Source organism: Aulonocara stuartgranti, assembly GCF_965226115.1.
Source record: "Aulonocara stuartgranti genome assembly, chromosome: 1".
In the NCBI taxonomy this organism is placed as follows: Eukaryota; Metazoa; Chordata; class Actinopteri; order Cichliformes; family Cichlidae; genus Aulonocara; species Aulonocara stuartgranti.
In genome coordinates, this window is record NC_138939.1 from 20196624 (window position 1) to 20211697 (window position 15074).

Sequence of the window (15074 nt, forward strand, 5' to 3'; positions counted from 1 at the left end):
CAAATTCATGGTCATGGTGGAGACTACCCCAGCTGTTATAGTGCGAGACGTGTGATACTTGGAGTGACAGGCCACCATTCACGCTCACAGTCACCTACGGCTAATTATGTAAGGAAGCTGGAGAACATGCAACTCTTGGATTTTAACCCAGGGCCTATGCTTATGCTATGCTAACCACAGCACCACCGTGCCACACAACCGAGATGGTGCAGCTCGTCCACACGGACTTAAACATTTTTGTGGGAGGAAAAGGTGTTAGAGTACCCTGAGTGGTGATTTGGAAGAGTTTACCAAAACACAAACCCGTACTGGGATATCACATCCCAAGGAACCTGTCTTTGGCAATCTGAACTGATTATATACATTTTAGAGCATCCTGATGGTTACTTTATTTTTGCCTCCCAATAGTTTTGTTTTTCAAATAATCCAGCTTCTTTTATATTATGAAATATATAATGTATAAAACGTTGCTCGGTCTTACTGAGTACTTTCAAATGGAGTCTGCATTCTGGTCAATCTTTAATGATCATCCTGATATCTGATCAGGGTAGTTCCAGCCTTCAAATAGAGAAAAGAGGAGAAAAAAAGAAAGTTGCTTTCCCTCCTGAGCTCAGGTTTTTGTACTTGGTGAATGAGCGATTATAAAGTACATTTGATGGTGGTTTATCAGTTTATTGATTACATGGCATTTTGTTATGAATCCCATACTAGGAAGCAGTAAATTACTTCAATTTTGGTGTAATTAATATTCAGTATGTATAACAATCCCAGCAAAATGATTTGCAGGGTAACTTGACTGCATGAGACTCTACATTATTTGTTTTCCTAGTTTCTGTGTATTCTGCTCAGATGACCTGAACACACAGCATCACTGCAGTTTAATTTAGCATCTCACAGGTAACATTTCACCATGGATTCATCAAAGAAAGGAACAACTGTATAATATAGATCACAAAAACATTGGGTTATGTTCTATGTCGTCTCTGCAATGTAAATGTTGAGGGCTAGGTTGTGAGAAGAACACATCTGTGGGGGGAAAAAAGACTTTCTCAACTTAAGAAACTAGTACAAGTTTCGAGCAGCTACAGTTAGAAAAGTAAACAAGCTTCTTAGATTTTAAAGACTCATTGGCAGCAGTTATTGAAATGTTAGCAGGAATAGAAGAAGCCACATACTGAAAATATGCCAGCATTATACGCAGAGCAGTTCTAACTACATGCCTACTGTTTTATTTTTCATACAGTGCATGAAGCAACTCCAATCTGCTGTGATCAGATATAATCAGCGAAGTGAGCAGCTTATAAAGTCTAGAGTTATTTTTATTTTGCTGTCGAGGGTAAGAAAGTAAATTGTCGTTTCAAGACAGGCCTGCAAACGCACACTCTTCCTGTTTTTTCTTTCATCACGATTTACATACAGAAGAATGACAAATTAAAGGCAAAACCAAAATAAGGCCGTTCTGTTTAAATGACCAACCAGAGTAGCCTCAGCGTGCCCTGAGATCTCCGGAGTTCTGCTGCAGGGATGAAACCTCTTCCCAAAAGTTATTCCCTCGTTTAGTATTTAAATGATGATGGAAAGCCTAACGTGAAACTTCAACAAGGAAGATCTGCTCATCAACCTGTGTTAGCCTGCTTTTTGTTCTCTGCATCACTCCCTCTAGTCCAATCATCTTCTTGTCTGCCTTCTTTGAGCCAATCAACCTCCACTTTCCATGGTTTAAAACTGTGCTGTCTGTCATTCTCCCTTTCAGACTCATTTGTGCAACCACCCCCATTTCCACCTTACAGACACCTCAGTCAGCGCTCCAACCAAGCTTCGTCTTCATCTTCGCCACCACCAGGGTCTAGACTCTTGGGGGTCCTGCCCTAAATCCTATCACCGCCGGGTGATAGGATTTAGGGTAATTATGTAATCTTGGAAGAGAACCACTCCCATCATGGTGGACATGTTTCATCCTAGGATAAAGGAGATTACACAAACAAATTCATATTGATTTCGAGCAACCCGACAATCCAAGGGGACATGAGCCATGCCAGGAAAACAGGGGCAGGCACTTCATCACCCCACTGTGATGACTGCAACAACAAAGAAATGAAGCTGCATCAAAGAACTTGCCAAGTAGGTGTTTTACAAAGTGGCTGTCTTCAAGTGCCTCTTGCCCAGAATTCCCTTACAAAGATTAAAGAATCATCAAACAACGTGCCGATGACACAACTAGCTCCTCAGGCTGTGGCTTGCTTTTTGCTTTGGACACTCGCTGTGGCGTTTTTCTTCTACGGAGGTGAATGGTTCAAATCATCCAAATACCAGCTGAGTCAAGTTTGGATAAGCCGCCAGTTTTTTTCCTTTCATGTGCCACCTGTCTGTATTTCTAAAATTTTAGTCTACATATACTGCCATCCATTTCCCATGCCCTAAATATTTACTGCTTTGACAGAAGCCGGCAAATAGAAAGTGCTCTTTGCAAAGAAAAAAGAAAAAAGCTCAGAAGTCTGTCTAGCTTTTTACAAGGCAATGTTAATAAATCGAGCCGAGCCTAAAGTATGTAGTCTATCTCTGAGTACAGCGTGTCTGCCAGGTCCTCTTCACTCGAGTCCTCTCCTTTCAGGCACATTGACCCTCTTCTGTGGAGGAAAAAAAAAGAGAATACTACAGCATCATACATACATAAAACTTTAATATTTTTGGGGTACCGGTATTTTAATCTGTTTTATGTGATTATATGTACTGCACTCACCCCAGGTCTTGACAGTGGAGATCTCCTGCACAGGGGCAATATTTCCTGGGTCCCTCATCTTGCGGGCCCCAGGACAACAACTCAGTCAGGTGGTTTGAGGCACCAAAGCAGCGCTCACGTTCAATAGGCTTGGCCGAACAGACGGGGAAGAGGAGGACTAATCACCACACAAAACAAAAACAATGGTAAGTTCTCTGGGGGTGTGTAGGTAGTGACTGATAAACACATGCTGTACTACATACCGTTATGGAAAGCACAGCAGAGGTCTGGGCTGCAGTCAGTCTGGTATTGACAAGTGCTTCCGGCCTCTCCCTTGGTTGCATTTTGGCTGCACTGGCCCCACACACAGAGCTGTTCGCCACAGCACTCTGCATCCTTAGTGCAGGACTAAGAAAAGTAGCATTTGAGCAAACAGCCAACAATTCAGCAGGCAGCCCTTCTCCTAACACAGATGCTTTAAAAGAACATGCACCTCCACTGTAACAACACTGAGATTCCTGGGAGAATTACATTATACATGCTTCCTTTAGGCAGTATCATCAGAAAGCACAGGATACATTTTCATTGCTGTGCAGATGACACCCAGCTCTATCTGTCCATGAAGCCAGATAACACACACCAATTAGTTAAACTGCAGGAATGTCTTAAAGACATAAAGACCTGGTCGACCTCTAACATTCTGCTTCTAAATTCAGATAAAACTGAGGTGACTGTACTCGGCCCTAAAAATCTTAGAAATCCGGTTTCTAACCAGATTCTTACTCTGGATGGCATGACCTCGGCCTCCAGCAACACTGAGGAATCTTAGAGTCATTTTTGACCAGGATATGTACTTCAATGCACATATTAAACAAATATGTAGGACTGCTTTCTGCCATTTGCACAATATCTCTAAAATTAGAAATATCCTGTCCCAGAGCCACGCTGAAAAACTAGTTCATGCATTTATGACTTCTAGGCTGAACTACTGTAAATAGTTTTTATCAGGATGTTCTAAAACTCCCTGAAAAGCCTTCGTGTGATCCAAAATGCTGCAGCAAGAGTACTGACAGGGACTAGAAAGAGAGAGCATATTTCTCTTATATTGGCTTCCCTTCATTGGCTCCCTGTTAAATCCAGAATTGAATTCAAAATCCTGCTCCTCACATACAAGGTCTTAAATAATCAGGCTCCATCTTATCCTAATGACCTTATAGTACCATATCACACCATTAGAGCACTTCACTCTCGCACTGCAGGCCTACTTGTTGTTCCTAGAGTATTTAAAAGTAGAATGGGAGGCAAAGCCTTTAGTTTTCAGGCCCCTCTTCTGTGGAACCAGCAGTTTATATTCAGGAGACAGACACTATCTATGCTCTTAAGATTAGGCTTAAAACGTTCCTTTTTGATAAAGCCTATAGTTAGGGCTGGATCAGGTACAATATAAAGTGCCTCGAGGCAACTGTTGTTGTAATTTGGCGCTGTACATATAAATTTGAATTGAATTGTATTGAGCACAAATGGCGTTAATTATTCTCCAATCCTGCTGACTTAAAGAATATATATAAATATATAAATGAGATCAGCAGGTCAGCTGATCTGTGATTGCAGTGGAAAGAGATCCTAATATCACATCTTTAAGACACTGCAAAGTCACAGTTTTCCACGTCAGCGACTTTGAGAAGACACAGATCCTGTCCTCTGTGCATTTATCCTCCCTCTACCCTTGTTTGGCAGGCTGCCATCATCTTCCACTGCTTTTTTCATACGTCAACATCAACACTAATATATCCAATTGAGACTCAGCTGAACAAGCAACACAGGTAGAACAGAGTCCTGAATAAAACCAATGAGATAAGAGGACTTTGATTTGAATCGCTTTTGTTCTCTATGTTCTCCGAGAGAGCAGATGGAAGGGAAGAGCTCATATTTAACCTGCCCCCCTTTCATGAGATGCTCACAGGACAGAGTGCTTGGAAACAGCACACTCCAATTACACTTGTGGACGCACTGCAATGCAGTCAGTGTGAAACCTCAGCAGGCTGGATGTAAGAGCGCATCGTGTTGTGCGTGTTGGAAAGCGTCAGACAGGAGAAACAGTGCGTTTTAGAGAAGAATTATGAAAACAGTGAAGACGTCCACAGAAAAGTCTCTTAGGTTGACTCACCATATCGAGCGCTTTACATGGCAGACACTTGGCATTATGTGGGTCGTGAAGGCAGTACCTTCCCTTTCCACAGTCATCGTCACTGATGCATCCCTAAATACGAGAGAGGCGAGACTACATCAGGCCAGCTCGTTTTTCTAATTACATTTAAATATTAAATATGGGTCTGACAGCTCTAGTCAGAGAAACCCTTAACTGAATACACATTCACAACACAGTACAGTTGAAGGTGTTGAAGCACAAAACATATATTAATGCGGCACCTTCTCTGGTTTTATTTATTATTTAGACTGACGCCTGACCTAGTTTTTCTGTTCTGTGTCTAACATCAAATCACCCAACAGATTTTGCCAAAATAAACGGTGAGACAGCGTGTAAATGTAGCAAGATGCTAACCACATAAATGGAGATTCTTTTACTCATACAGGAAAAACTAGGCTGATATTTTGGACTGATGCTTTTATTAGTTGCACTGTGACACCCCGAGCCACAAAACTTGAGTTATCAGAAAGCTACCCAACTGGATTTGACAGTTAATCACCATATGTCCAAAAGTGCTTGGTTACATAACCTCACTTTGTGTTTGCAGCTTTAGTCCTAAAGCACGTAATCATCACTTATTTAAAAATGACAAACCTAGTAGACCATTTGAGAATTGACATCTTTACCACTTATTTGTACACAGGAAAAGGGCCGAATGGAGACAAAAGTACGCTTTTGATTCGTTTGCTGACATAGTGCCAAGTCAGTGGCTGTGATGGTGCACCAAGACATTATGCAACCTCTTCAGTGATGATAACCGAGCAGCTGAAGGTCATACAAAAGCTAGATTTCTTTTTGAACGTGCAGGTAAACAGGACGGGCTTACGTGATCGACTCTGTTCTCCAGGTCGTTAGAACTGTCGACTGTGGTAATGTTGTTTGTCTCCTGGGTGAAGATGGGACATACATTAAGTTTCAATCACAAGGGGAAACAAACAGTGCCTCACTTTACTTTACTGTTTCTTAGCCTACCTGGTCTTTATCAGTCACTTTATCAGAAGCATTTGCATTGTGAAGACTCGACTGAGAGTTCTCCTCATTTATCTGAAAGGATTTTGGAGAGGATCAAAGCCAGATTTCAGGAAAAAAGATGCATAACTCTGATGTTACTTTATTGCTGCATCTGATCTTCATTTCTGTCCAGAGATTGAAGTGTTTTAAAAAAAATACTTTCATCATACAACCCACTGAGATCCTACATACTACAGGCAGTTAGGTAATGCTATATGTCATGTAAAAAGCTGAGTGAGAGGTGCAACTGGCTGCTTACTTGGTGAAACGAGTCCTCGGGCTTTTGCTGTGGATCCTCTGGCAGCTGCTCCACTTCCACAAATACGCTGTCCGGCTCCGCTTGTCCCTGTGCAGAGTCATTCTCCAGGATGTGACTAATGCCCGGGTCCACTATCTCAGGGAGGATGCCATTGCAGACTGCTGTGACAGCCAAAACGAGCAGGATGGCTGGCACCATGCTGCTGCTGAGGATGCTGCTGCTGCACTCCGAGGAGGGTGTGGCAGTGATGCTGAGAAACACAAACAGCGTCACCACAGCTGATGTTTCCGTCACTGCAGGGTTTTTCCATCAAACCTCCACATTCATGACGGCCCCTTAACAGGTGAAATAACAATAGAAATAATACATAAAATGAAAAATAAGCCGACTTGATAATGTGCGCATTATTTTAATTGTGTGTTACCAACTTAACAGCGCACTTCAAACATAGTTCCGGCCAGGTTTAACCACTATTCGAAGTCAATAGGCGAGGTAAACAGTGAGTAAGCGTAGCCCAGGTAAACAGAGACGAGGTTTTTCTTCTCTGCCGTTAAAAACAAAAATAAAATGGAAAAACACACATCAAACTTGACTTTTTTTTAAACGCAGGTGTGCTTGCAGTTTTACACAGAAGCTGGTGATGTAAGCGGAAGTATACTTTAGCTGCTAAAACAGTTACGAAAAATTGTAAACTGTCATCATTGAGCCCTGTTCTCAAAAACGGACATTCACTCTGTGAAGCTGAGAAAGTTTTCAAAACATGTTTAGCGCCATCTTCTGTCGGTAGGGAACACGACATCATGTGGTTGACTGCGGCTAACGGACTAGCATTAGTTTATGTTAGCTAACTACTGACAGTATCGAGAACAAAGAGGAAAACGAGGACACTAAAACTAAAAATCAGTTTTGTGCTGCCCCTGGCTGCAACAATGAGTTTTCCATTAAGAAACTCCACCAGGGCAGGACCTCCAGACCTCCCTCTCCCTATAGCCACCTCCTCCAGCCTTTCCGGGTGAACACCAAGGTGTTCCCAGGCCAGCTGAGAGATATCATCTCTCCCGCGTGTCCTGGGTCTGCCCTGTGGGCATACCTGGAACACCTCACCCAGGAGGCATCCTAGTGAGATACCCGAACCCCCTCCACTGGCTTCTTTCAATGTGGAGCAGCATGGCTCTACTCACGTCACTACCCACAGTCTTCAGCACGACTGATCGGTACAGTGTCCGCATCACTGCAGGGGCAGCACCAATCCATCTGTCAATTTCCCGTGCGTAAAGTAAATAAATAAATAAATAAAATAAAAATAATCCCTGGACTGTCCTGTAGTTGCACACATTTTTTGACAAAATTCACCTACTCACCTATTGCCATCGACTTTAACATTTAACATGCTGACTGATGCTTGAAGTGTCTGAGATGCAGCTTTTACATCTGCTACATCCTGAAAGCACACTTGTAGCTGTACCCAATGACAAGAGGATGATTATTATTATTACACACTCCTAACACTAACTCTAACTGACTCTAACTAACTCTGCATTTCTGTTCTGCAGCCTTTGGTTCTTCAGCTCAAACTCTTGACATTTCTCCTGCGGTTGTTGTTTGGCTTCCATGTGTTTGTTTAGCTGATATTGCTTGTAGTCATTTTCTATTTCAGTTATCAAGTGGGCATCTTTCAGCTTTTCTTTAAGCTCTGCCACTTTCAGATGCATCTTTCTCTCCATTATTTCATATTTGTGCTCCAGCTGTTTAGGTTTTTTGTTTTCCTCCAGCTGTGCATAGTGGCTTTTTATGTTTTCCACCTCCATGTTCTCTTTCTTCAGTATTTGGTTTTCCTCCTCCAGATGTTTGTTTTTTTTCCTCAAGTTGCGTTTCTGAATCGGCAAAGGTATCAACATGAAGGAAATTCCTTCTTTTGTTGAGGAGTCCATTGAGGCAACCCCTCAACATGTAAGTACTCTCTCGCAGTTTGCAGTTTTCCCTCGGAGATCTCGTTGGGATTAGCACAGTTATTTCGTGGGTGTCTGGGGTTATTGTTTCTTTGGGACATGGCAGCAAACTAGAGATTTTCCAGTCCAGTTTTACATCCTTACATAGCACTGAATCAGCCATTTGAAAAAATTTTAATTACATATTTTTAGCTACTGATGCTGGTGACTGTCTTGTTCTTGTGCTTTTAGATTTGACAGCTGCGTTTGATACAGTGGATCGTGCCATTTTACTGTGGGCATAAGAGGCACAGCACTGGAGTGGTTCAGGCTCTACTTGGCAGAGTGAACTTTTTGTGTCAGTCTCTGTGACCATGTGTCGTCCTCCGCTCATCTCTTGTGCGGTGTCCCACAGGGCTCAGTTCTAGGGCCCCTCCTCTTTTCTTTGTGTCTGCTCCCTCTTGGTTTTATATTGAGAAAACACAGCATTGCATTTCACTTTTATGCTGATGACTGTCAGATCTATGTCCCTCTAAAGAAAAAAGGCACATATTCCGTACAGCCATTACTTCAGTGTCTTGATAACATTAAGGCTTGGTTGTCTCTTAAGTTTTTAAAAATCAATGACAAAAAGACTGAGGTGATGGTTTTTGGTAGCCCCACTGAGACCCCCAATGTGTATTTAGATTCCTTGGCCCTGTATAATAAGCCAACTGTCACAAACCTGGGGGTCAAAGTGGACTCTGAACTGAAGCTTGACGGTCAGATTAAGGCAGTGGTAAAATCTAGCTTCTTTCCGCTGAGGCAGTTGACTAAAATAAAACCAATTCTTTCATGGCAGCACTTGGAGACAGTTATAGAATAGAATAGAATTCAACTTTATTGTCATTGCACATGTCACAGGTACAGGGCAACGAAATGCAGTTTGCATCCACGCCTTTGTTAGCACTCGGCTGGATTACTGTAGTGCACTTTATATAGGGGTCAGTGCTTCATACATTACTCATCTACAGAGGGTGCAAAATACTGCAGCTTGTCTGTTATCTAACACTCGAAAGTGTAAGCACATGTCCCCTATTTTAGCTTCACTTCACTGGTTGCCCATTCCTTTTAGGATCCATTTTAAAATTCTTTTATTTGCTTTTAAAGCCCTCCATAGCCTATATCTCTCTGTGTTGCTACAGCCTTATACAATCATCAGCTCTCAGGTCAGCTGATCACCTGTTCCTGAATGTAAACAGGACTGAGCGTAAACTTAGAGGAGATCGTGCTTTTTCTGTAGCAGCTTCAAAACTGTGGAACAATCTGCCTTTAGAGATTAGACAGGCCTCTTCTCTGCCTGTTTTTAAATCAATTCTAAAAACCCATTTGTTCACCCTGGCCTTTGACACCACTTGAGATGTTGGTTTTTTTACTTGACTGCAGTGAGCTGATGATGTTGGTTTTAGTGAGATGTTGGCCTTTATTTTAGTTGTTTTTGTTGATTCTATGATGTTTTATGTTGTTTTTTTATATAGGGCTGTTTTAATTTTTATGTATTATGTGTTTAACTTTTTTTTGTAACTTTTATTCTATTGTTCTTAACTTATTTACTGTACAGCACTTTGGTCCTGTGCTGGCTATTTTAAAGTACTTTATAAATAAAGTTGGATTGGATTGGAGTGTATCTAGATTCTGTCTTCTATCTTAGCGATAAGACGAGTGGAAATCCTTCTTGGATACTAGTTGAAAATGTGTAAAAATGCTTCTTCTCAGTACATCTTCGCAGGAGAAGTTTAGTTAAAGTTTGACGGACACAAAAACACTGAGGGTCAGACTGAACGCGGGTTCTTTATAAGCATTTCTTCTGATGACGTCACAGTTCGATGGCTCTTTGATCTCAGTGAGTTTGCAATGTAATTGGCTTATTCATACCACGTGACATTAATGAGTCTAATTCATCCAGTCATTGACCTAATGTGTTTAACTATTAGAGGTAAGCCACGTACTTTGCAAAAGTATTAATAAAGTTTCCCTCTGTGTCATGAATAATGAAGAATCCCAAACTCCCGCGCTACTCACCAGACACCTGCTTCAGAAGTCATCATTCCATTCAATGGGCATTATTAGCAGAAATCAGCCCCATAGATATGGGCCAGTAGTGCCTTCTACACCTGCTAGTTTGTTCAGAAGGGTGTTCAGATCATCATTCAGATGGAGGATCCTTAACAGGAGCCAGTGTGTACGGGTAAGACCATTTAAATGGACAGCATTAACAAAGTGACTATGAAAAGTCCATCCATTCGCTTCCGAATATCCTTTCCAGGGTCACGGGGGCGCTGGAGCCTATCCCAGCTGTCATGGGGTGAGAGGCAGGGTACACCCTGGACAAGTTGCCAGTCTGTCGCAGGGCTAACGCACAGAGACAGACAACCAGTCCCACTCACATTCACTCCCGCATTTACACCTATGGGCAATTTACATTGATCAATTAACCTGTCCCCACTAACTGGATGTCTTTGGACTGTGGGAGAACTTTTAAGCAGTTTGTATAAGCTAAATGCTTATGCAACCTGTTGCAAGAGCTTGGTCTGCACAGCTGGCAAAAAGTCAGACTTGTTTCCGGTGGGTGTTGGACTCTGTCAGGGACAGGGACAAATTCCTGCCCCAAGTGGAGGAGTTTAAGTATCTTGGGGTCTTGTTCACAAGTGACGGGAGAAGGCTGCAGTGATACAGCGTCTGCATCTTCACAACGACAGACTGATGTCTGTCGTTGTGAAGAGACAGCTGAGAGTAAAAGACAAGCTCTCAATGTACCGGTCGGTCTACATCCTTAACCTCACCTGTGGTCATGATCTGTGGATAGTGACGAAAAGAATGAGATCACAGAAATAAGCGGCGGAAATGAGCTTTCTCTGAAGGTTGATGAGTTCGGCCATCCAGGAGGTGGGTGGGGAGAGGGAGGTCTGGGCTTCTCTGCTTAGGCTGTTTCCCCGCAAACCGGCTCGGGATAAGCAGATGGATGGATGTACTTGTAAGCAATAAAAAAATACTTTTACATCATTTTATAGATTATATAATTTACATTTACTTCCATCTAGAAAGTCAGCATATATTTAATTTGTGTTTGTATTTGGTGGAATCAATGTAAAAACAAAAATTAAAAATACAAATCTAATAAAATAATCATTATGTACATTAAAATGTAAAAAAATAAAATAAAGATGTGTCACACATTGGCCCTAAATCTTTCCATATGACTGGGTAGCATTACTAATTTAATTAGTATTCTTTCTTTTTTTTGCTTGACTGCATTTTGATGATTAATTATGTGCACTATTCGGCTTCTTCAGTAGGATTATAGCTTTTAGGCAAGTAAAAAGTCTAAATAAAATTTGACACTTTGCCAAGCAATTATCCAATAACAAAGGTTTTGTTTAAGACTACCAACATTTAAACACCCGCTTTGGATATTTGAATGTTGGTAGTCTTGATGTAAGAGTCACACAAGTCAGTCATGACAAACGTAAACCCCTCGATTTCCAGGGGTACGATCGTTGTGACATCAGTTTTGGCAGTAATAAATTTGTTAATACTTTTAGCTAAATTTTTTATCCATAAATGTAAGTTTACTTATAAAACACCATATTTCTGTCATTTTCTTAAGGATGTGGAATTGTACATCCAATCAGTATCAGACTCCACCAACAAAAAAGCTCTTAAAACATCATATATATGTGAATTTTTGTGTGTATCCATATAATTATTTTTTTTTACCCCTGGTTTTGTGTGTTCATGTTCTGTTCTTTTGTATACTTCATCTGTTCGTATGTTGTATACTCACTGTTTGTCCAATAAAGTTCTTTAAAAAAAAAAAAAAAAGGCAAGCATTAAAATAAAATTTAAAAAAGACCAGTTTTGATAGACATTGCTTTCTTGGGCTCGCCACAAAACGTCCTGCAAAAATAAATGAATATATAAAAAAGGACTCACACAATAAAATAAATAATTTAGTCTTGTCTTCATTTTTCTTTCAAAAAAGTCTCCCCTGAAATGACTAATTTTGTTTAAGAGCTATTAAAACAAATACAACAACAACACGCACAAAAAAATCACTCTGATCCAAGAAACTGACAAAATATGTCTTCATCTCAAAGTTTTCCACAAACAGAACTGCAAAATGGGCTTATTGTCAGGTCAAATGTGTGATATATGTGTGACAGAAATCCACACTGCACACTGATGTGGCAGTAACAAGCAACCTGTCAACCAACCCCGGTGTTCACCGGTCCAGCGTAGCAGTGGAAACCCGCTCAAACAGAAGCGTGAGACGTGGTAGTTTTCTTTCTATTTCAAAAACAGGCCACAAGATGGCGCAACGCACTTTAAAAATAAACCTATATCCGTCCTTGCCGCCTATTTTAAGCCTTTTTTCAAATGGTTTGCTCACAGGTTTTGTCCACGGTGCTGTGGTTTTGTACATTTCCTGCTGACAAGCTGCAAAACATGACCCACAGTGTTGACTAAGTGGAGTTTCTGGCGCCTCGTAGTCTCGTCTTCCACCCGAATAACTTTTTTGATATTTACAGGTTTAGTTAGATGTGTTTAGTTAGTGTATTTGGATCTTCCTCAGTAATAATGACTTAATCATCTTTTTAAATAAAAGCATTTTTGATTTGAAGTATTTATTTACGTTGGTAATCCTTTAATATTCAGGGGTGGATCCAGTGTGTTGTGCGGGCAGCTCTCACCTGCTTTCTGCGCAGACAGCAGGTGGTCGGCGGAGCGGTGCCCTTCCCTGAGAAAGTGTGGATTAAACAGCAGCCACAGGCGCTGTGCCCACGTGGGATGTGTCCCACGTTAGAGCACCGCCCCTTAATCGCTGGACGCAGCTGCACAGAAACTACTGCCTGTCAGTCTGACTTAGGACGCACTTTACTTTCCACAGCAGTCCCGCAGCTCGATTAACCGAAGACTCAGGCAGAAAGGCGCACAAGGTAAGTTCTGCTCTTTCACGCTGTGTACGTTTCTGATGTCATTAGTGCCAGCTGTGGGAGGTGTGACCGTGAGACACCTGATAGAAGTTTTTGATCCTGTTAAGCAACGCGATCAAAGTTAGCAGTTATTACACCGGGAATGAATGACAGGCACGCTGTTAGCGAGAAATCCAGGATTCACTCCAGTCATTACTTTGTATGCTGTTTCGTTTGTTTACTGATTTATCCACGATCACTGTTTCTCATGTCGTTGGAGCTTTCTGAACTGGTGCCGAAAACTGAAGCGTGATCATATCGCTTCCCGGTTGAAGGCTGCCTGAGAGCAGTCAGACATCTGACAGAGGCTCGTTCCTATTCTCTGATAACAAAAAAGGTTATCTGCACTTCGCCCAGCCTACTTTAGTTTAGTTTTGTTTGTTTTTGGTGCTGTTGTGCTGCTGTAAGCCATAAATCGTGTGTAGTGTGCCAGCCTGTCAAACATGACTCCAGGGACCTTTATTTAAAACCCGGAATGAGATCTTTTCTATGCATCGAAGTTCAAAAAGGTAAAGCTGCTGGTTAGTTAACTCTTCCTCTCATAACCACCTACTCAGTGGCTTCTAGACTCTAAATACCACCTCAGGCTTTATTTATTTTGAGCTGCACACCGACATACGTTGCATTATAAAGAAAGGTGTGGTGTTGGCAGCCTTTACAGGCCGGCTACTAAAAAGAAGCTCAATGAGAGGCAGAAGCCACCTGTTAATGTTTTGCAGTGTAACTACAAGTTAATGCACAGCTGGACCTAGGATCTAGCAGGTCTTCCTGATGAAGCAGGAAAAAGCCCTTCAGCCTAGACTAATTTGTTTATCCTTCTTCCATGTGTTTCAACTAGAGCTGGGCGATAGAACGATAACGATATGTATCGCGATATAACTTTTACTCGATAGAGAAATTAAGCTATCGCGATAGACCTCGCCGCTCTTGTCATCTTAAAAAAAAAAAAAAAAGTCAGCCAAATTCAGTAGCGCAGAGCCGAACCAATCACAGCCGCAGCGTCACGTCGTGTGACTTGTTACGTACAGCACAAGTGCCAAGCCGCACGTGTGTTTGTTTGGGAAGCAGCCAGCGGGTAATGGAGCCAGCGCGTAATGGAGGAAATGAGTGTGCCGACTAGAAAAATCAACCGAGCGTGACCGAAGAGAAAACAGATGATGGTTCCAACGCCGGAGAGATTGTCGAACGGAAGAGCCATAGAAGTTCCGTAGTGTGAAGGTATTTCGGCTATTTCAAGTCTGACAAAAAACAGAGTAGCGTGCACTGTAAATTGTGCCGAAAGCAAGTCTGGAAATACAATAAACTGGTGCATGCGTCACACTGCGCCACGTTATTGTTTCGGTGAAATGAATTTCTACAATACTGTTAATTCTACTCTCTGCAGTGTTTAAATGCTTACACATACACACAGTTACTGTCCGTCCACACATACGACTCGGTTCTGCTTCTATGCCCCAGCTTTGTTTACTTTTTCCCACCGAGGCTTCTAGACTTCTGATTGGCCAACATTTCTGCACGGTTAGGAATCTAGCGCCACCTGCTGCTTTGGCATGTTCATAGCAGCGTTTTCCTTCATTTCTGCCTTTATGTGTGGACGGGATTCTTTTTTAAAACGAAAACGGAAAATCTCCGTTTTCAAAAATACGTGTGGACGTAGCCTCAGTCTCTGACTGGAAGCGCTAATTCGTCATTCGGCTTTTGTCAGACTAAAGTAACTGTTAAAACTGTTTGAAAAGCTCAGCTATACAACAAGGAGAGATTGAGAATTTCCTTTTAGTTCTCAGTTTATTTGATATTGACAAAAGTTAGTCAGTTTTGTCTGTTCTTCTGTAAAACAAACTAAGATTTATTTTTAGAATTAATATTTTGTTTCTAAGTGGAATTGACAATTTAGTCTGTTTTGTTTGTTCTATTTTGAAACTTAAACGCTTTAGCG

The 15074-nt window shown here is 41.6% G+C and overlaps 2 protein-coding genes across 17 annotated transcripts in view; one reads left to right on the forward strand and one right to left on the reverse strand.

The window, feature by feature from the left end:
- Positions 1-494: 494 nt before the first annotated feature.
- dkk3a (dickkopf WNT signaling pathway inhibitor 3a) overlaps positions 495-15074 on the reverse strand; it is a 70703-nt gene continuing 56123 nt past the window's right edge. The window contains exons 1-9 of one of the 12 annotated variants that reach the window (XM_082530054.1): positions 7380-7446; positions 6639-6742; positions 6199-6533; positions 5901-5972; positions 5755-5814; positions 4887-4979; positions 2983-3127; positions 2741-2897; positions 497-2627 (exon numbers count right to left, since the gene is read on the reverse strand). In XM_082530054.1, coding sequence (XP_082386180.1) covers positions 2540-2627; positions 2741-2897; positions 2983-3127; positions 4887-4979; positions 5755-5814; positions 5901-5972; positions 6199-6396 — 813 coding nt within the window. In that variant the 5' untranslated portion in view covers positions 6397-6533; positions 6639-6742; positions 7380-7446 and the 3' untranslated portion in view covers positions 497-2539. The other 11 variants (XM_082530046.1, XM_082530048.1, XM_082530049.1 and 8 more) reach the window with 11 other exon arrangements.
- mical2a (microtubule associated monooxygenase, calponin and LIM domain containing 2a) overlaps positions 12997-15074 on the forward strand; it is a 41526-nt gene continuing 39448 nt past the window's right edge. For 3 of the 5 annotated variants that reach the window (XM_082529997.1, XM_082529999.1, XM_082529998.1), the window contains exon 1: positions 12997-13102. The gene's annotated coding sequence lies outside the window, so the exon portion shown is untranslated. The remainder of the gene's footprint in view (positions 13103-15074) is intronic. The other 2 variants (XM_082530000.1, XM_082530001.1) reach the window with 1 other exon arrangement.